Source organism: Penicillium riverlandense (assembly GCF_028828495.1).
Source record: "Penicillium riverlandense strain IBT 135883 chromosome Unknown utg000003l_segment0_segment0, whole genome shotgun sequence".
NCBI lineage: Eukaryota > Fungi > Ascomycota > Eurotiomycetes > Eurotiales > Aspergillaceae > Penicillium > Penicillium riverlandense.
The window spans coordinates 4382205-4402445 of NW_026643196.1; the positions used below are offsets into that span (position 1 = coordinate 4382205).

The window sequence follows — 20241 nt, forward strand, 5'->3', positions numbered from 1 at the left end:
TGCAACCTTTACATACCTCTCCATCAGTATCTCCGGTTTATAGAGCATAGTAGAGCGACTACGTCGCTTCCCCTCGATCTGTCCGTACCCCTAGACAAAATTAAGCTCTAACCCGCCTTTCCCTTTCTCCCCATCATAACCGGCCCTTCGCTGATATCGCCAGATTTGAGAACAGCCATCCCAAGTCTCTTCTCATAAGACTGCTGGCTCTTCTCTAAGGAAGTCCTGAGTATAACCCACCGCAAGTACGGCAAGTCCTTCAATAATTCTTCGATGCAATCAATAATCCAACCTCCCAAGCCAAGACCCTGATATTTTGGAAGGACGTAGAGGTCCGTGAAATATGCAAAGGTGATGTTGTCGGTGACTAGGCGAGCGAACCCAACCTGCGTGAGGTCCTCCGTTTGCAACGTAGTGCAGGCTTCGCTTGCGTAGTAATTTGACTCACTGAGGCTATCTTTACCGTCGACAAGTTCGTATAGACCAAAGCAGAATGAATTATCGACAATTTTCTGGAGTATATCATCCGGGACTGGCCGAACCCAGTACATAAACTTCTGGTCGAACGCGTGGTTGATGGCCGGGATGGATAGGAGTTTCTTGTCTGTGGACACGATAAACCCCTTCCTATACCAGGATCGAGGTTCGGCGGGCAACGACATTTAATAGACTCGTATGATTGCTGGCCGTCTCGTTGGTACTTATGCACCCAGCTAGAGATCCGGAAAAATTGAAGCAAGGATTGTAGATGGCGATTGAAGGAAGGGCGGCGGGTATAATTGAAAGAAATACGGCCAACTTAAGTGCAGAGACCTGTGAACCAACCAACCACGAAGTCAGTGAGTCACAAATACTGTAACATATAAAACGGGCTTCGCATCATCTCTTAGATCTAATTGCAGCCTTGGAGGTCCTATGCCAGCTGGGACGAATGAAAACCGCAAAAGCGAATAGAAACCGCAGAGATAAATAAACATAATCTTCAACTAGGACTAGTACTGTCTGAACACTGGCGGGGCCTTTACTGTTGTGTAAAGAACTAGTAGGGTCGAAGGCAGCGCGCGTGCTGAAGCAGGACAAGTGGGCGACGATCTTGCTAGGTTAGCAGAACATATTTAGACTGTTTACATAGGACATTCTCTTTATTTCTACTGGTTTTACGGAGTGATACGGTATTATAACAATGACTCACCGATCACTTTCGGGAAATACGATACATTTCAGCAGGATTGCTGAAGGAGAAACGAGAATTAGATTAGGCGTTTCAAGGTAGGGTTAGGGAATTAGTTTGAGAGTATGGTGGTATATCTGATTTCGGATATCGCTCTACTTATGTTGCGAAATCGCCGCGTGCCGTTATACTATAAGTCGCTATTTTACCTCTAAGCAAATAATAAGTTCAATTTGATCACCTTTCAAAAATATCATAAGAGGGTATTTCACTATCTCAACCATTATTTAGATGGCTAAATTTGACCACCTTTTCAACCTATCTGCACCTGTAATAGTATTCCGGAATAGTAAGAGTTGGGGGCGGAAGACTCGGGAAAGATATCGAAAGACCGCCGTGTAACCACGTCTTGGCATCTAACCAACTCTCCTGGAGGGGTATGTATGGGAGTTACTATGTACTATGGATAATCGCTATTATTGGAATAAGTTCGTCATATCAATACAGCAACGGTAACACATTTCCCAATGAATGAGGTGAATGAGGCTGATCAGTGCTTACTGCGAGTTATCTCCGGACAACGCTTTTCTCGGCGCCATAACCCCGCCTTTCTGGTTCAAACGTGGTGCCCTTTTTTTCAGCTCCGATCTTCCGTGTTGGGATTTCCTGCGACTAGAACTGGCCTAGTGCTTCAGATGCATCTATAAATTTTATCTTGATGCCTCCAGTATCTCGCTGCTTATCTCTGTTGCCTGGTAAATGATGACGCCTAGTGGAAGATCATAAACCCAGCTGGACCCTCGTCTTCTCAACCATCACTTAAGTGCTTCAGTTTCTCATTTTGCACCTTTGCCCCTCGGCAACGTTTCTCATTTACAAAACGATTCATGTCGGTGCTCGTACTTCGGGAGGATATCTTGAGTAATACCTCGGTGGGCCTCAATCATGAGAACCTCAAATCCTTTGGCCCGGTAACTGCCGCGGGCTTCGACTTTACACCACTATTTGAAGACACGATCCTCTCACTGGTACCGTCGGCACTGCTCTTACTATGTCTGCCATATCGCATCATCAGTCTGCATGGTCAGCGGCCAAAGGTCTCCCCGGGGGGATTCTTGCGCGAGAGTAAACAAGCCTTTTTAGCAATGTTTGCCGTGATTCATCTGGCCTTATTAATTTTACACGTCCTGAGCCCGTCCCTCCGCACAGCTACCACAATCGCTGCGTCGGCGTTGGCATTCATCGCTAGTCTAGGTCTATGTCTGCTCTCACATCTTGAGCATTCCCGATCTATTCGCCCGTCCCCGATCATCAATGGCTACATTCTCCTCACATTGGTCTTTGACATCGCTCGTGTGCGGACGCTTTTTCTTGATTCAAATGACAGATCTATCTCTGGCTTTTTTGCTTGCATGATTAGTGTCAAGGTAATGGTTCTGCTTGCTGAGGCAATTGAAAAGCGCGGCATTCTGCTGGCACCATACCGCGACCTATCGCCCGAAGAAACCAGTGGCATTTACAGTAAATCGTTCTTCTTTTGGCTGAACGAACTCATGACCTCCGGCTTTCGCCGTGTTCTTCACAACCATGACTTGTATCCAATCGATCGAGACATGTCGTCAGAGGTGCTTCATCAGCGAATGAAGCATTCCTGGAGCATCGCATCTCAAGACAGTCGCAGGGCTCTCTTCTGGGCTGTTTTGCGTGCGAACTTCAAACCACTGGTATATTGCGTGGTCCCTCGTCTGTTCCAGATTGGGTTTCGATACGCCCAACCTTTTCTGCTCACGAGGACTATCTCCTTCGCTGGTGACGAGTCCCAGCCTGACAGTATTGGCTGGGGTCTCGCGGGAGCGTTCTTCGTGGTGCTCCTTGGCGTGGCTATTTCAAATGGCCTTTACTACCATATGACCTATCGTTTTGTCACCAGCGCCCGGGGCAATCTGATCAGCCTCATCTATGCCAAAACAGTTGATCTCAGCATCACCGCACTCGATGAGTCGGTTGCCGTGACTTTGATGTCCAGCGATGTTCAATCTATCTGTAATGGCTTTGAGGAATTCAATAATCTTTGGGCCATGCCCATTGAGCTGACCATCGCGCTTTACCTTTTGGCTCGCCAGCTTGGGATTGCGTCTATCGCACCGGCTGCCCTTGCGCTCGTTTCCACTGTCGCTATCATGTCCATTGCGAAGTTTATGGGGCTTGCCCAGAAGGTGTGGATGGAGAGCATTCAGACACGAGTCGATGTCACTGCCACCATGCTGGGATCAATGAAATCTGTCAAGATGCTCGGTTTCACTGACTGGCTTGCTGGCCTTGTCCAGGGACTGAGAGTAAAGGAGCTCAAGGAGGCAGAGCTCTTTCGCAAGCTACTTATTGTGCGCGTTTTCCTTGCAAACATCCTCTTTACACTGGGCCCCTTTGTAACATTCGCTATCTATGCACTTCACCCAGAAGGCGAGCATGTCTTGAATGCGGATACCGCTTACACGGTCTTGACGCTGTTATCGCTTCTTGCTCGGCCCGTCAACGACTTCATTCGGTCTATTCCTTCTATGAATGCCGCTTTAGCATCTCTGAACCGCATCCAGGAATTTCTTCAGTCCGAGACTCGACGTGATCATCGGATCTTCTTAGAAGAATCTCCGAAGTCACGTCAGCATGATCAGTCTAGCTCGGATGGGATAGAATTGACAAACCTCAACCGCTCCATGCAAATGTCCTCTTCGGAAATGATCGTTGCTCGAGATGTGAGTGTCTCATGGAAGCAGGATGCGGACTTCTCTGTCCACGATGTCAACCTGAGTGTTGCGAAAGGCCAAATTCATATGATCATTGGCCCTACAGGCTGCGGCAAAAGCACTCTGATAAAAGGGATTTTGGGAGAAACACCGTCAACGAAAGGCTTTCTTTATACCAACTGCCGAGAGACGGCATTCGTGGATCAGACACCTTGGATCCGCAACACTTCTTTGAAGGATAATATCCTGGGTGCCTCGGTGTACAATGAGGTATGGTACAACGAAGTCGTGAGGGCGTGCGTTTTGGATCAAGATGTTGCCCAGCTGCCAAATGGTCATCGTGAGCTTTTGTTTCCTAGGCGATTAGTCGCAGTGTTACTTACTATTTCTAGTCACAAAAGTCGGTTCCTCTGGGATCTCTTTGTCCGGTGGGCAAAAGCAACGTTTGGCTCTTGCTCGTGCTGTATATGCACGCAAAGACTTGGTCATGCTGGACGATGTTTTCTCTGGCCTCGATGCTGATACTGAGGAACGCATCTTCACGAGCCTATTTTCGAGGCAAGGATTGTTTCGCCGACTGGGGACAACTGTGCTACTAGTCACACATGCCGTGCACAGACTTTCCTATGCTGACCATATTATTGCCATGGGCAGTGAGGGTTCTATTGTAGAACAGGGCAGACTGGAGGAGCTTGAGGCAAGTGGCGGCTACGTCACGCTGCTCAAATCACGATATCGAAGTGACACCAGTGATGACCAAACGAATACTCAACAGAATCAGGCAGCTGCAGTGGTCTTAGCTGGCTCGGAGGATGCCAGCGGTATTAACACTATGGAGGAAGAGTTAACCAGACAGAATGGTGACTTTTCGCTCTATCTATATTACTTCGGTTCAGTGCATTGGGCATCGACTGTTGTTTGGATGTCCTGCTTTATACTTCAAGGAGTGGCGATCAAGCTGAGCGAGTTCTTGGTAAACTTTTGGACAAGCTCCTTGGAAAAAAGCGGTAGCAGTGTCAACGGGTTCTACTTAGGCCTCTACGGCATGCTAACCATGATCACCACTGTTGGCCTTGTGGGTGGAGTTCATCATTACATCTTGTTCTTTGCGCCAAGGAGCGCCCAAAGTCTCCACGAGCGGCTTCTGAGATCGGTGATGAATGCGCCGCTCTCATTTTTCACATCGGTCGATATTGGCAGCACAACTAACAGGTGAGTATATTGCTCGGGCTCCCTCTCAAGAAATTTCTCTACTATCTGAACTTTGCGAGCTCCTCCTAACCGCGATTCATGAACAGATTCAGCCAAGATATGACGTTGATTGATCACGACTTACCGTACTCGGTGACCGATTTTGTGCTGTCGCTATCGATGGGGCTCATGTCTGCTATTCTGATGTGTGTCTCGGCTCGCTACTTCGCCGCCGTGATGCCGGCAGTGTTTCTTTTCATGTGGATGCTGCAAAAATTCTACTTGCGCACATCTCGCCAGATGCGCCTTCTCGATTTGGAGGCAAAATCACCACTTTTCTCTCAATTTATTGAGAGCTTGTCGGGCCTGGTGACAATACGCGCCTTTGGCTGGGCCTCTGCCTTTGAAAACCAGAACCTGGCACTGCTGGATGCATCACAGAAACCTTTCTACTTGCTTTTCTGTATTCAGAGATGGCTGGAACTAGCTTTGGACTTGTCCGTAGCTGTTCTTGGTGCTATCCTTATGGTCCTAGTGGTCAAGTTGCGGAGCGATGTTGGCGCTGGATATGTCGGCCTGGCCATTCTCAACGTCATCACCTTCAGTCAATCACTGTCGCAGATTCTTCGCAATTGGGCTAACCTTGAGACCTCTATCGGTGCTATTGCCCGTATCCGAGATTTTGTCGCCAACACCGCCAATGAAAACCGAACCGGGGAGAGCGAGCGGCCTATAACCATGGACAACGACTTGTCGTCCTGGCCGTCCAAGGGGAAAATCGAGTTTCGCAACGTCTATGCATCTTACAAAACTGGTGAAGACCAGAGGTTTGTCCTTCGGGGGTTGAACCTGTCTATTGAACCTGGCCAAAAGATTGGAATCTGTGGACGAAGCGGTAGTGGGAAAAGCTCCCTTCTGGCAAGTTTGTTCCGAATGTTGGAGGTTGATCCCAAGAGTCAGATCCTCATCGATGGCGTGGATATCACTCGCATCTCGCGACAGACTACACGTACTGCTCTCAATGCTATTCCACAAGAGCCCTTCTTCACTCATGGCACGGTGCGCGCCAATATGGACCCGTGGAACACCAAGACCCCTGAGCAGATCGAAGAGGCTCTTCGCCGCGTTGAGCTGTGGGAAACTGTTGAGACGAAAGGCGGACTCAACGCGGCGCTCGATGCCAATTTCTTTTCTCACGGGCAGAGACAACTATTCTGTCTAGCGCGAGCTCTGCTGCGTGGGAGTAAGGTCATCGTGCTCGATGAGGTGACAAGTAACGTTGATGTTGTTTCCGATGCGCTGATGCAACGTATAATTCGTGAACAATTTGCTGACTCTACGATCCTTGCTGTTGCTCATCGGCTCGAGACCATAATGGATTTCGATCGGATCGCGGTCATACGTGACGGGGAGCTGATTGAATTCGATACTCCGAAAGCACTTCTTGAGAAGGAAAGCGCATTCAAGGGGCTCTACGAGTCCTGATTTGAAAATTGGATAGAGGCTAGTGTTTCAAATATGCTACATGTTATAATGGCAAGGATAGAATTCACGAGGGATCTTGAGGTATGCTTCCGCGTATGATGTAGTGGATGTGTACATCAACTGCAAATGCCGACGTTGGCATCAATATCGGCGATCAACAATAATGTTGATTTTCGACGTTTTATCACCCCAATGCCTTGTGAAACCAAGATGACTCGGAGCGTTCATGGGCTTGTCACAGGATCCCGATGCCACCCCTGTCTACTGTGCGGGGAAAAGGTTCTAGAATTAACCGTTCCGCTTCTGTCCAAGCGCGAAATGCGATGTGACAAGTTGCAGGGTATGTAGAACATTACGCAGAGGTCTCGAACAATGCCTCAAAATTTATTATTGACCCGCTCTCTACGCGTTGGACTTAACCCTAAATCTTATTAAGTATCTAAGTCATACTAGAATAAATGAGTTTTGTAACCCTCTTGGAGGTATGTCTTGTATGGAGTAGAAAGTAGAAAAAGCAGAAATACTCACCTTTAACTTCTAACTAACTGGTACCTCGCATACAAAGGCTAGCACAATGGCTGAATATAAGCAGTGACCCTGCAGATGCTCGGATCCTGGGGTAGTATCCGGGGCGTGGAGGGGTTCTAGTGCCATTCTAAACACGCGAAACGCTGAAGGATTGACCACAGCATTTCTGAGTTAAACACGGAGGGGGCCCCGGGGACACGCTTTGCAGCCAAACTGCCCCTTTAATGTGGATCTAAATTGTACGAAGCCTGCGTTTGATCTCTAATAGTCCATGATGCCATCTTCGAGCCAAGTTGACAGTCAAACATACCCTGTTTCATACGGACGTTGCTCCGTGGGAAGAGCAGAAAATTGTAGGCCGATCTGAATCATTTCATCGTGGATGGTGAATATAAATTGATTCATGAATCCTCTTGCAGAACCCGATAATTACTTCGAACCATTGCCGGGGCAGAACTAACTTGACTTGCAACATGGAATTGATCTTTACTTTTATGACTCTTTTCTCCGTCGCCGCGGCCCAGTCGCAGACACTGTGCTCGCAATATGCGGCTGCCACGAGCGGCGCATACTCCGTCAACAATAACCTTTGGGGAGAAAGCGCTGGCTCAGGTTCGCAGTGCACCTATGTGGACTCGCTTTCGAGCTCTGGTGCCTCTTGGTCCACGACGTGGACATGGTCCGGAGGCGATAACTCAGTGAAGAGCTATGCGAATTCGGATTTTGCGCTCAACAAGATGCTCGTCAGTCAGATCAGCAGTATTCCAACCTCTGTGCAGTGGGGCTACGACAACACCGATATCAGAGCCGATGTCTCTTATGATCTTTTCACGGCGGCTGATATCAACCACGTCACGTACAGTGGAGACTATGAGCTCATGATCTGGTACACTTCGGCATTATGATCGTTTATCAAATTATTAGACTAACGCAAATATTACAGGCTGGCACGTTATGGCAGCGTCCAGCCCATTGGCTCACAGATTGCCACTGCTACAGTTGACGGAAATAGCTGGGAACTCTGGTATGGGGCGAATGGCTCACAACAGACTTACAGCTTTGTTGCGTCGAGCCCAATGACCTCGTTCAGCACGGATATCTTGGACTTTTTCGACTACCTGACCCAGAACGAGGGCTTCCCAGCTAGTTCGCAATATCTGATTAGTATGATACCCCGATATTGGTTCCTTGGCATCGCCTTAGCTGCTGACACTGTGATACCATAGACTTGCAATTTGGTACAGAGCCGTTCACGGGTGGGCCTGCTACCCTGAGTGTCTCTAGTTGGTCTGCGAATGTCGAGTAGAAGAGATACTCATATGATGCGAGGGATTTAGTCCGATTAGACAGAAACATATAAATGACAAACTCATCGACTATTTAAATAAAGCTCAGACGCGTAGTGAATACACTGAATTGGATGTGGTTGTAGTTTGTCACTACATACACGGCATAATATGTGCCTCAGGCATCAGCTGAGTCATGCGCCGATATCGTCCCATCCGCCCACTCGCAGTGATTGGCCTGTGCGAATCGTCTTCTTACACTCCCAGTTCTCATTGGCAACTATCAGCAAGACCCACCGCCCACCCCAGCAGGCTCGACTTTGTGCCGATTTCCGGCACAAGCCTCTCGACTCGTACATGTTACACGGCGGTTTTATAGGGAGGGTGACCACTGATGGATCTGGGGTATCGGAATCACCTGCTGGCTGCCAATGGGCCCGCCCACAGCGCTACTGTGATCACGCCGAGCGACCTTCGGAATAGACTGCCTCGGCCACCTCCGGCCTTCACGGAACATTTCGACATGGACAAGAACCCGGTCCCGGCCAAACGCCGGGGGGCAGCCGGAAGGCTTGCAACGAGTGTAAACAGCAGAAGGTAAGCCATGCGCCACAGAAGGGTGTTCTGTGCAAACACATCACTCACATCGTCAATAGCTGCGGTGTGATATCGTCCAGACGCCTGCAGCGGCGTGCTCGCGCTGCCGTAGGCTGGGCATTGACTGTAAGGTTGAACAGTCATTCAAGCGGATTTCCAAAAGAAGGTTAATCGAACTCCATATCTTTCTTTTGGTTCCCCGCCATTTACTGATTAGCTTTATAGACGCAATGCCGAAATGGAAAAAGAGATTGCTGATCTCCGTCGCCGATTGACGGATCCCTCTCATGAGCAGCAGACGGCTGACGCCCATGCAAGCGAGGATCTGTCACCATGCTCGGCAGATGCCTTCAGCGGCCGTGACTCGGTAGCCGGTGTCGATCGACCCCGGCCCGTCTCGGTGCCGGTGGAACCGCATCCGTCAATAGGGACTCCCTTGACCATGCAACGGGACGGATCTATTGTATCGCAAGAAGAAAATTCATGGAGATTGGAAGATATATCTCTCTCGCGTACGCGAGTAGTCCGCCTTTACGAACAGTCAGTCTATCTTACACTTTCGTTATGGTCATCGCTGACTTGCCATTTTCAGATACTTCACATACTACCACCCTTTTCTGCCACTCTTGAACCCTCCTAAGCCGCCAGAGGTGTATCTAAACCGATGTCCTCTGTTGGCATGGACTATTATCTGCGTTGCGAGTCGACGGTCTCCATCTGACCCCGGTCTCTTGACCGCGCTGTCGGGTCCATTCAGCCGGCTGCTATGGTCCACCATCACCGGCGTCCCGCAGGACTACCGGGTCGTCAAGGCTCTGTGTGTCTTGTGCACATGGCCATTGCCTACGACAAGCCAGCGCACGGATGCAACGTTCATGCTCAGCGGTCTAATGATGCAGATTGCGATGCAGTTGGGTTTGCATCGTCCCGTCCAGGCGGAGGAATTCACCACGTTCCAGATGGAAGTTCAAGGCGAGGCGCTAAAAGATCGACTGCACACCTGGGTGATCTGTAACATTGTAGCGCAGAAGTGAGTACTCCGTCCAGTCCTCGCGACAAACTGACTGATGGGTGTCTGTAGCGTGGCGACTGGGTATGGCCAGCCACCCAGCACGAACTACGATTGGGCTCTTGAGCCTGCCTCCCTAAAAGATGCCGACTATCGACTTCCCGACGACCTTCGGATCCGGTTACGCATCGAAAAATTCTGTGACCGCGTCACCAAGTCCTTGTACAGTAGCAAACCAGAACCTTCAGAGTTTATAAGTGCCGAGAAGCTGGTGATCGTTCAGATCCTGGAAAGCGAACTGCGAGAGATGGAGGTGGATTTTGGTCGAGATATCTCGCGTAAGTCTCTGCCTCATTTGATGTTACCTCCTTTTCTCACATCATTGCCAGCCATCAATATGATCCACCTGCGTGCTGCGGAGCTACATTTCCGGTACTTTGTCTTTTTAGGGTCAAGTGCACGCAGCGACGACCTAACCAAGCTCTTCATCGCAACGACATCATTCCTGGGCCGGGTGCTCGATCTAGAAACCTCACCCGGCGAACTAATCGGGCATTCGACCAACTACATCCTGCAGATGATCGTTTCGGCAGCGTTTGCCCTGATGAAACTACTCAAGAGTAGTTTCAGCCGGCACATCGACTTCAACCACGGCAAGCTGCTCTTCAACGGCGCCATCTCCGCCATCCGCCGCATCAGCGTCATGGACCACGACCGGCCCGTCCGGCTGGCCGATATCCTCGCGCAGATGTGGAATTTCACGGGGCCCGAGCTGCCCGCAGAGGGAGACGGTCTTCAACTCAAAGTCCGCTGCCGCATGAGCATGAGCCATGTGTACGATACGGTCTGGCGCTGGCGACAGCGGTTCCGACCGGTCAAGAGCATCGAGGAAATGCAAGCGGCGGCGGCGAACCAGGACGTATCAGCTACGGCGGGACCCTTGGCGCGACAGCAGGATAGCAGCTCGCTCGAGGATCCGAGCTTGATGCTCCCCGCGCAGTTTGATGAGAGTGGTGCGTTCTTCAGCGAGGCCGGGTTCTCGGAGGTGTTTGACTCGCTCAACTGGGTATTTGAGGGGTTTCCGGACTCGTTTGTGGCTCCGCCGGTTCTGTAGTTTAGTTATATCTTCGGGCGTTTCCAGCGACGATACCAGGCCAGTTCATTGCATAAAAGTGTTTTCTTCTCTATTGTTTCTTCTTCCCCGCAATAAATCACTAAGGATGGGGCAAGCGAGGTCCGACAGTTGATGATTGATACCATTGACCCACATGCGAGGGGGCCCGAGGTACAATTATCCGGACCAGCCGCGTTCTATAACTATCGTGAGAATTCCTGCGACCGTAACTCTAGACAGCCAACCGTGTGATCATTTCCATCACCATGTCTGAAATCAATGTCACCGCCGTTCTCTACCCCAAGGCCGACAAGGTCGACGAGGTAAGCCACCAAGTCGCTTATGGTCTTCACCCGGACAATTCAATCCTGACCTATATGATAGGTCATCGCCCTAGTCACCGAAGTGACCCGGAAAGTGCAAGACAACGAACCCGACACGCTACTCTACTACGCCTTCCGGGTCCAAGATAAGAACGAAATCGTGGTGGTGGAACGGTAAGAGCCTCGGCAGAATTCCCCAGATGTGGTTCTCGCTGACCGTCAGCACAGATACAAGAACCAGGCCGCTATCAAGGCCCACGTCCAAGCACCCTACTTCAAAGAGTTCGCTGGCAAGCTGCGGGGACTGGTGGACAAACCAATGGAATTGCGGAATGGCAAGATGCTGGGGGCAACGGGGGTGTCGCGGCTATAGAAGATGTCAGCTCGCTAGTTAGCTCACTACTAGTCGATGTGACCGGGGGCGACGGTGACCCAGAAGGTGATTCGTTCGAGGGAAGGATTATTTATAGTTAGTTTGTGGGAAGTTCAAGATCGAACTAATGCAGTAGTCGTGTTTCCCACTTTCCCTCGTTTTCTTCCCCCACTACTCTATTATTTGCATCGATCGCTTCATTGTTGCTCTTTTGAGGTACGAAGCCACTAAGTGTTCTCCACTACTGCTACACCCCTCCTTTCTCCTTTCTTCGCCTCGCCTCACCTTACGGACAGCTGCTACTCCTCTCTCTCTCTCTCGCCCCTGACAATACTGAGCTGCTCCCAGAACCAACACTCCCACCGATTCCCTTATTTGTCCTTTCTGGGTCCCTTTTTCGCCTGCGATCTTATCTCTCGCTCCGTCTGGTTGCCATTCGGTCCGCCCTTATCGCGAAATCCGACCCCCTCCCCCGTACTTGGGCCTGGCGCATCACACACAGAACTCGCCATGTCGGGTCCGGCTACTCAATCGCTGAAGGTGAGCGCTCGAACGACGCACGAGCTTCACGAACGCGCAGGCTAATGTCAGACAGTGCGTGGTGACCGGTGACGGTGCAGTGGGCAAGGTGGGTTTTCTGCTCTGGTTTCCCCTGTCTTCAAGAACGCCGAAGCTAACCCACTCAACAGACATGTCTTCTGATCTCGTACACAACAAATGCCTTCCCCGGAGAATACATTCCCACCGTGTTCGTACCCAATTCCCCCTTCCCACCCCCGCACACAAACAAAATCACGGCGCGGACAGCTAACAATGGGGTTTCCAGCTTCGACAACTACACGGCCTCCGTGATGGTAGATGGCCGGCCGATCAGTCTGGGCCTGTGGGATACAGCCGGCCAAGAAGACTACGATCGCCTGCGCCCACTGTCGTACCCACAAACCGACGTGTTCCTGATCTGTTTCTCGATTGTCAGCCCTCCGTCTTTTGATAACGTGCAAGCTAAGGTGCGTCCCCGACCCCCTATTCGCTATCCGCAACCCCTTCTTCAGGTTGCGCGTATACTAAACGACAGCAGTGGTTCCCCGAAATCGAGCACCACGCCCCCAACGTCCCCATCATCCTCGTCGGCACCAAGCTCGACCTGCGCGACGACCGCGCTACCACTGAAGCCCTCCGCTCGCGCAAGATGGAGGCCGTCTCGTACGAGCAAGCTCTCGCCGTCGCCAAGGAGATCCGCGCACACAAGTACCTCGAATGCTCCGCGCTGACGCAGCGGAATCTCAAGAGTGTCTTTGATGAAGCTATCCGGTTCGTCCATTCCATCCCCACGGAAAATCCGCAATTTCTTCTCTTACTGACGATGTGTGTACACAGGGCCGTGCTCAACCCGCGCCCAGCCGCGAAATCCGGCCGCAGTCGCCATTGCAAGATTTTGTAGATTTCGTTCTTGATGAAGCGTGCTGTGATTCCTCCTCTTTCCTTTCCTCTTTCCCTCTCTCTCTCTCTCTCTCTCTCTCTCTCTCTCTCTCTCTTCTTCCTCGTATGCTATAATGAACAAATATATAGTTAATACGGCGTCTGGCTAGTTAGAGGCTTGGCTGCTAGGCCTCTATGCTTTCTCTCTCTGTGTGTCTCTGTGTCCCTGTCTCTGTCTCGCATCCAACAACATGACCTTGCTCTTTTTCCTCTTGCAAGGGTGTTTGTCACTTATTTCCCGCCCGGGTTTTGTCTGTTCTGTCGTTCATCCATTGTTGGGCGACTGTTGCTTCTTGTCATTTTATTTTCTGGTTATATGGTAGTCATAGCTTCGGCATATGCAATATACGGATTCGATTCCTGTTCTGCCCAGCTGGGTGTTATGTTATGGCGGAGGTCAATTAGGATCTGTAGTTGCTCTATACTCTGTTGTTTATACATTGTAGACTCCAGTCCTCGCAAGACTTCGGTTGTATTTGAAGCTACGTACAAGGGCCAACGACTCCAGAGAGTGGTAGGTATTATTCATTGCCTGGATATCCACAAGATAAACAAATATGCAAAAGAAAATGGTATCCTCTATCAAACACATCAGAGAACAGGACATACTTTTAAGCGCCCACTCCTGATACCAGACGCACACACAAAGCCAACAGATTGCAGAGTTGTAGTTTTACTGCAAGGTCGAAGTTCAATGCATGCGCGGTCTCCGACTCGGATGCACATTCGCATACATATCCTCTCCTTGGTCATCACCGACCGCATTGGCGCCGGTGCCGCCGTTGCCCTGCTGCGCAGGCGTGATGTGCTTCTTCTTGTCCTTCTGGATCTTCTTCGCGTCGCGCTGGCGCTCGTCATTCAGCTTCTCGTTCTTGGCCTTGATCTTCGCTTGGCGGTGGTCAGATTTGCCGCCTCCACCGGCACTGGATGAACAACCACGCAGTTAGTTTTGTCTTGCACGTCACGTAAAAGTGGTGTTCTTCTAGGGGAGACAACTCACGTCAACTCGACATTAATCCGCCGCGGCGGGTACTTGCCGTCATCGAACATGGAGTGGTGGTACAACTTGAGGCAGGTCTTCATGCGGTCGAAGTTGTCGAACTCAATGAATGCAAAGCCGCGGCACTTGCGGCTGTCTTCCTTTTTTGTGGCAACGCGTATGGAAGCTGGAGGGTTCTTCTCGAAATGTTTTGTCAGGGATTCCAGGTTGGCTGAGTATGGGAGATTTCCTGTATGGCCCAAATAGTTAGTATAGTGGATCGAGTCGCATTACAATGGAAGGAAATTTGTCCACGCACCAACGAATGCAATGAACCGATTGCCTTTCTGGGTGGCTGCACCCTCCGTTTCCGCAGCTGGCTCAGTCACACCATTGCTGGTCTCGGCGTTTGTGTCTGGTTGTGTCGTGGAGATGTCGCCCTTCTCTTTGCTGTGCTTTTTATTATCCTTCTTCTCCTTCTTTTCTTTCTTTTCCTTCTTCCTCTTCTTCTTCTCTTCATCTCCCTCAGCCTTCTCAGTGGACTCTCCATCCACGTCCATCTTTTCAGCTGGAGCAGACTCAGCATCCTCGTCGCGCTTCCGCTTCTCCTTCTTGTCCTTCTTTTCCTTCTTGGAGGCCTTCTCCTTCACCTTCACGTCATCCTGAGCAGGAGCAATGTCCTCGGCAGAAGGAACATTGTCGACATCCTCAACGGCCTTGCGCTTCGACTTCTTGTCCTTCTTGTCCTTCTTCGCCTTCTTAACCTCAGGCTCAACAGGCTCCGCCTCGTTCGAGACAAGCTTGCGCTTTTTGTCACTGCTGCTGCCCATTTTGAAATTCTGAAGAAAACCCGATGCACGCAATCGGCGATAAGGAATATATGAGGGGCGGAAACGGGTTGACGTCGGATGTTGCAACAGAAAAAAATCAGGCGGAGAATCGGCACTTTTTTCATTTCTGCCGGTTGCTTCAAGGCGGTGACGACCCACCGCTCGTCCCCATTGGGTAGATGAAGTATACACTTCTTCTTTTCTTGCACGGCCTTTGCTATTTATTTTTATAAATATGGCAGATATATAAGGCATTGAACCTACCCACTTGAAAACCGAAATCGCGATACACCAAGAATTGACGACAAGACCCGAACGTTGCGTTAAGAAAATGCTTGATGCCGCTGAAAGCATCTCCTTCAACCACGTTTTTTCCTTCCCATGCGCTCCATGCATTAAGGAGAAAGGTCATTGCTCCGGCGATTGAGAATGGATTGTCCAGGACGACCTGACATGGCCCAAACCGGGCCCGACACAAACGCCTCAGTCCACGCTGTGCTTGGATTAGTTGATGCTCTTGTGAAAGAGACCACGATCGCCTTCCTAGACAACCTCCCAAATGGCGAGGGAAAAGCCCTCCTTTGCAGGGGCATCCTGCAAATGCTGGCGAAGTCTGGACTTTCATACAATTCACTGCTGCTTTACACTCCCTACGGCCGAGGGAAGCCAATTCTGAACTCGACTGAAAGATGCGCAGAGATCATTGCAAAAGTCCATCCGGGTGCACCAGCCATCTACAGGACATGGAAGAACACATCTCTATCCAATATAAAGCCGGAACACGAAATATCAAAAGAACTGACGTGGTCACATTCAACCTCGAAAGCCATCACTTCTGGGGAACGAGTAAGTCTATGTAAGTCCTTTTGATTCCTGACACAATTATGTATAGCTGACTGATGTTCCAGACCCTCACCATACCTGCCACCATCCTTCTTCCCGATCATCAAAAGACCACAATCTGCAATTTCGATTTCCCGTAGCGCTCCCGAAGCTCTGGACGGGTTAGAAGTCGCAAAAGGGGCAGGTGAGTGTCCTTCATGTCAAAAATTCCTCTCTGTTTCTGATCAATGTAGGATCCGTCAATGACGATGCGCTGCAGCTCATCCACTTTGAGAGTACCTGCAGAAAGGAGGGAGTCAGAACGCGATTGTCTTTACGACTATCGTGTATTCTTATGCAACGGTCGAATGCGTGTGTTGACTTACCAGACTCTATCAAATCAGACACTCTGGTGGGCGTACCGACACCGATTCCCATTCTAGTCTGCGTGTTAGTATATATTGTATCCCGGGTTGTAGATAGACTCACTGAGCTCGCTGAAGGAACTGCTTGGCTTCTTCCAGCTTGATATGCTTGGCGAATAGCTTGCCCACAATAGACTCCTTGTTCTGGAAAGATCGCAGTGCTCTGAATAACACAATGATCAGCATGTAGCCAGAATTCAATCCACCAATGCCACTCACCGCACCGTATCAGCGGCTCTCAGACCAGCCGCAGTCACCACGAGTGTATGTGGCGTGCCAGGCTCCTTGGCAGCCTTGGACAGATCAACACCCTTGGGGCTGAATGACTTGAGAAATGTAGGAAGCTGATCCAGGCTTCGAGATGAGGTAAACGAGGACGCATCAAGAAAGGCGGAGTCTGCAATGAATTAGCACTCGGATTAATCCTCAGCATAACAATTGGTACTCACCAGGAACGGAAAGATCACTCAATTCCACCGCCGACAGCTCCTTATCCAACTTCTTTGCTTTCTTCGCAAAGTGATCTGCCAACAATCGGCCGTCCATCTTGCCAATAGACTCATCAAAACCATCCTTGCGGTTCACATCCTGCTCCTCCGGCTCCTTCTTGTTTTTCTTTGCCTTCTTCTTCTTCTTGTTCGGTGCATCGGCAGGCGGCGGAGCTGCGTCGGGCTTGTCTTGCTTGGAGGCAGCGGAGTCGTCGGCCTGTCTCTTGCGCTTCTTGTCAATCTTTTTTGAGAGCCCACTAGGGGCGCCTTCGTCGGGCATAGTGAACAGTGTCTGTGTCTCTGAAGAACAGCTCCCTCAAGGTCCGTCGCAAAAAAGTAAAAAGGCCTGCTTATCGATAAGAATCCTGAGGCCATCACATGACCAGCCCGCGGTTGATCAAGACGCGGTTGCAACCAACAACAACATTGCCTATCCATTAATCGTACCGTGCCTCTATTCCTTGACCCTGATCCTAACTGGAATAGTTTCTTCTTCATGTTCTAGCTGCGATCGAACAACCACATCCCGGGCCAATGTCTACCCCCAACCCGCATGGCCGCCAGTCACTGCGCAGCTCGGGTGCCGGAGCAAGCACTCCGTCCGGCGACACCACATTGACTGGGGTAAGTAGCACATAGCCTGTCATATTTCTGTTGGGTATTGACAGTTCCTGCAGCTCCAGCGCCTGCCGAGTCATACACGATATCCTCTCACACCAAGTCGTCTCATCACCACTGCCACTCCGTTGACCCAGCGGTCGGCTTCTCGCTACACACCATCTCGCTACACACCATCTCGCTACACACCACGATCCAGAGGCGCAGGAGCGCCGTCCACGCCGCATGGCCTTCGTGCGCGGCAGCAACGCGCTGCGAATACCCCTGGGCGGGATCGCAGGCGAAGCGGACGAATGCAGCGGGAGACTACGTTTGATATTCTGCGGAATCTTGGTAAAGGTAGGGAATGCATGGAAGAATATCTTCAAGTGTATCAGGCTGACTCTTATGATTGTGTCAGCGCTTGCACCTATTTCTCAGCCAATTCGCTCGTCGCCTCAAGAGGAGGAGACACCTGAGCCCGTGGAAGAAGTAATCGATGAGATTGACGAGCTCGACAATGAACCGGAGATCCCGCGACCGAGGTTGTCTTTACCTATGGACGTCGGGGACGAAGGCAGCGAGACGAGCCCCGATCTGCGCCCTCCTCGACTATCGCTGGCTTTCGAGGACGATGATATCACCTACCAGTCTGTCGAATACCCGCGCCGGGATCTCAGCATTCGAGACCGGGAACGCCTGTCAATGATGAGTCGTGCCGGCAGAATCAGTGGGGATTTCGAGGAGACCCAGTTGGAAAGCGACTTCGACGCTGGGAACGAAACAGGGCTTGTGGGCGTTGACGATGAAGGTGAAGATACGATGATTAGTGGCGGTGACTTTGATCGAGGGTAAGATATGGATTTCGTGGTCTATGATACATAATTCTGACAATAAATAACAACAGGGGAGAAACGGAGGATCTGGGCCGGTTTCACTTTGATCTGGACTTCCCATCCCCGGACGCCGCTGCGGTTGAGGGCCCACTTGACGAGCCTGAGAACGATCTGGAGGGATTCCAGTTATCTGCAGCGGATGTTGAACCAATGGCTGGCTTGGTCCCGTCCGACAATGAAGACGACGCTGCCGGCGCCGACCTGGGGTTCGGAACGAACTTCCCACTTGCCGCGTCTCCAAGTGCGAGTCCGGGAATTGTTGGGGGAGGGTTGCGCGGGGAGGACCATCCCACAAATGGCCCAAAGGAAAAGAAGATTTCCCGACATGGGATTCCCGTGCCGAATCTGCCTGCAGGCGTGGTGAAGAAGCTGGCCACTCGCTTTGCGCGTACAGGATCAAAGACCAAAATCAACAAGGCCGCACTGGCTGCAATCGAGCAGGCGTCCTCATGGTACTTTGAGCAAGTGAGCCAGGACTTGTCCGTGTACTCTAAGCATGCCGGACGGAAAACCATTGACGAGAGCGACGTCACCACGTTGATGAGAAGGTGAGATTTTTTGCTGCGACCTTGAAGAGTTTTGCTAATGGGACCCAGACAACGCCATATCAACAATTCAACCACGGTCTTTTCTCTTGCCCAGAAGCATTTGCCCAAGGAATTGCAGCAGGACATGAGATTGGCCATGCCGCCATGAACATTTTCAGAACCGATATATGTACATCCGACCCAAACGCCTCCCAACACCGATGCAGTATGCTATACCATCACCAATTCTTGTTCTGTCGAACACGGCGCATGGCCTCATTAGGCTTCTTTCGCACCAGCATCCATAGCATGATGGACGTCGCCAGTGATAAACCGAACCTGCAGGCCATCAGCAACAGCTTTTCCAGCTTCCAGAAAATACGTACCATGTGAAGATGTACTGGGAGTGATTGTTCCTCAAGTTGACTTCTGCTGCGCGTCCAATGGGAATTCCTTTGGCCTGTCGATCATACGCTTCGAGGAGGTCCGGCACTGAACGAGTATATGTCAGTATCAACACTACAAGCAATTGTCCAAGATTATTCTTACCCATCGTCGCCTCAATCAAAATCGGCTGGCTGCCACTAAACTCGGCCATCTGAAGCACATCCGGAAAGTAAAACTTCCCTTCCTGGGGCTTATTATCCGGCGTAAACATATTCTTCTTCCACGGCTCTCGTAGCAATCCCTCGACGGTGACCTCGCCCTCTGGCAGCCCAAGCGCCCGGGTCTTCTGGTCCTGCAGTTTCCTCGGGATCCAACCCCGGCTCACGAGAACGGTGCTCTGTCCGTCTCCGCGCTCGAGCGGCGTCACGACCAGGAACCCGTCTTCGCCATCACGTATGCGCGGCCCAATCAGCATCTCCTTGTCATGGCGCAAAATGCCTGTGGCGTAGACGCGGCGGTAGTCGAAGTCGGCGATTGCGTCCGGGTCGACGCGTGGTGGGAGCGGTAGGGGAGGCTTCACGAGGCGGTCTTCGAATTTGGCAATCAGTTTCGTTTTCCAGTCTAGCCGCTGCACCTGCCAGCAGCCCAGGGCGAAGGCTGTGATTGGGATCAAAGCTGCAGGTCCAACCGTGGGTCAGTATTTGATCTTCTCTGCTGTGTTGTAAACCCTCGAAAGCATACCGAGTAGAATGAGACCGGGCCCATGCTTGTTCCCAGTCCGTACCAGTGTTGGCGGATTATCAACCGAGAGACTATCGTTCCAGCGGCGCGAGTGTGAGAATGGACGCCGTTGTTGCTGGCGGCATCTGGCACAGACCGAGTCCAGCTTCCGCGCCACGCGAGGAGTGCGAATTGCTGCGCTGGGTGGAGACCAGACAGGGGCAGTCCTTTGCAGGACCGAAACAATTGACCGCATGGTGGAGTGGGCGA

General features: G+C 51.0%; 11 protein-coding genes across 11 annotated transcripts; 7 read left to right on the forward strand and 4 right to left on the reverse strand.

Annotated features, from left to right (window-relative positions):
* Nucleotides 1-107: 107 nt before the first annotated feature.
* On the reverse strand, nt 108-662 carry N7474_005383 (uncharacterized protein; the record flags this gene model as incomplete). Its single annotated transcript, XM_057196798.1, has 1 exon — nt 108-662. The coding sequence occupies one exon, from the start codon at nt 660-662 to the stop codon at nt 108-110; it is 555 nt and encodes a 184-aa protein (XP_057054194.1).
* Nucleotides 663-2058: 1396 nt separating this feature from the next.
* N7474_005384 (uncharacterized protein) lies at nt 2059-6591 on the forward strand (the record flags this gene model as incomplete). The annotated part of the gene is made up of 3 exons (XM_057196799.1): nt 2059-4255; nt 4308-5127; nt 5214-6591. 3 exons carry the CDS (start codon nt 2059-2061, stop codon nt 6589-6591), a joined length of 4395 nt encoding a protein of 1464 aa, XP_057054195.1.
* A 1001-nt stretch (nt 6592-7592) lies between these two features.
* Nucleotides 7593-8425, forward strand: N7474_005385 (glycoside hydrolase family 12 protein; the record flags this gene model as incomplete). The annotated part of the gene is made up of 3 exons (XM_057196800.1): nt 7593-8005; nt 8063-8283; nt 8346-8425. The coding sequence occupies 3 exons, from the start codon at nt 7593-7595 to the stop codon at nt 8423-8425; spliced, it is 714 nt and encodes a 237-aa protein (XP_057054196.1).
* Nucleotides 8426-8799: 374 nt separating this feature from the next.
* N7474_005386 (transcription factor domain-containing protein) lies at nt 8800-11125 on the forward strand (the record flags this gene model as incomplete). Its single annotated transcript, XM_057196801.1, has 5 exons — nt 8800-9002; nt 9228-9542; nt 9595-10032; nt 10084-10349; nt 10401-11125. The coding sequence occupies 5 exons, from the start codon at nt 8800-8802 to the stop codon at nt 11123-11125; spliced, it is 1947 nt and encodes a 648-aa protein (XP_057054197.1).
* Nucleotides 11126-11391: 266 nt separating this feature from the next.
* N7474_005387 (putative quinol monooxygenase) lies at nt 11392-11821 on the forward strand (the record flags this gene model as incomplete). Its single annotated transcript, XM_057196802.1, has 3 exons — nt 11392-11448; nt 11510-11622; nt 11677-11821. The coding sequence occupies 3 exons, from the start codon at nt 11392-11394 to the stop codon at nt 11819-11821; spliced, it is 315 nt and encodes a 104-aa protein (XP_057054198.1).
* Nucleotides 11822-12331: 510 nt separating this feature from the next.
* On the forward strand, nt 12332-13262 carry racA (putative Rho GTPase Rac; the record flags this gene model as incomplete). Its single annotated transcript, XM_057196803.1, has 5 exons — nt 12332-12361; nt 12417-12449; nt 12511-12828; nt 12900-13132; nt 13199-13262. 5 exons carry the CDS (start codon nt 12332-12334, stop codon nt 13260-13262), a joined length of 678 nt encoding a protein of 225 aa, XP_057054199.1.
* A 729-nt stretch (nt 13263-13991) lies between these two features.
* Nucleotides 13992-15109, reverse strand: N7474_005389 (RNA-binding protein; the record flags this gene model as incomplete). Its single annotated transcript, XM_057196804.1, has 3 exons — nt 13992-14223; nt 14301-14529; nt 14599-15109. 3 exons carry the CDS (start codon nt 15107-15109, stop codon nt 13992-13994), a joined length of 972 nt encoding a protein of 323 aa, XP_057054200.1.
* Nucleotides 15110-15562: 453 nt separating this feature from the next.
* N7474_005390 (uncharacterized protein) lies at nt 15563-16092 on the forward strand (the record flags this gene model as incomplete). The annotated part of the gene is made up of 2 exons (XM_057196805.1): nt 15563-15955; nt 16018-16092. 2 exons carry the CDS (start codon nt 15563-15565, stop codon nt 16090-16092), a joined length of 468 nt encoding a protein of 155 aa, XP_057054201.1.
* Nucleotides 16056-17124, reverse strand: N7474_005391 (uncharacterized protein; the record flags this gene model as incomplete). The annotated part of the gene is made up of 5 exons (XM_057196806.1): nt 16056-16231; nt 16318-16370; nt 16421-16519; nt 16576-16753; nt 16806-17124. 5 exons carry the CDS (start codon nt 17122-17124, stop codon nt 16056-16058), a joined length of 825 nt encoding a protein of 274 aa, XP_057054202.1.
* Nucleotides 17125-17378: 254 nt separating this feature from the next.
* N7474_005392 (uncharacterized protein) lies at nt 17379-19033 on the forward strand (the record flags this gene model as incomplete). Its single annotated transcript, XM_057196807.1, has 5 exons — nt 17379-17468; nt 17522-17801; nt 17863-18292; nt 18349-18885; nt 18934-19033. The coding sequence occupies 5 exons, from the start codon at nt 17379-17381 to the stop codon at nt 19031-19033; spliced, it is 1437 nt and encodes a 478-aa protein (XP_057054203.1).
* A 70-nt stretch (nt 19034-19103) lies between these two features.
* On the reverse strand, nt 19104-20227 carry N7474_005393 (cytochrome oxidase assembly protein SHY1; the record flags this gene model as incomplete). Its single annotated transcript, XM_057196808.1, has 4 exons — nt 19104-19203; nt 19251-19356; nt 19414-19926; nt 19993-20227. The coding sequence occupies 4 exons, from the start codon at nt 20225-20227 to the stop codon at nt 19104-19106; spliced, it is 954 nt and encodes a 317-aa protein (XP_057054204.1).
* Between the last annotated feature and the right edge of the window lie 14 nt (nt 20228-20241).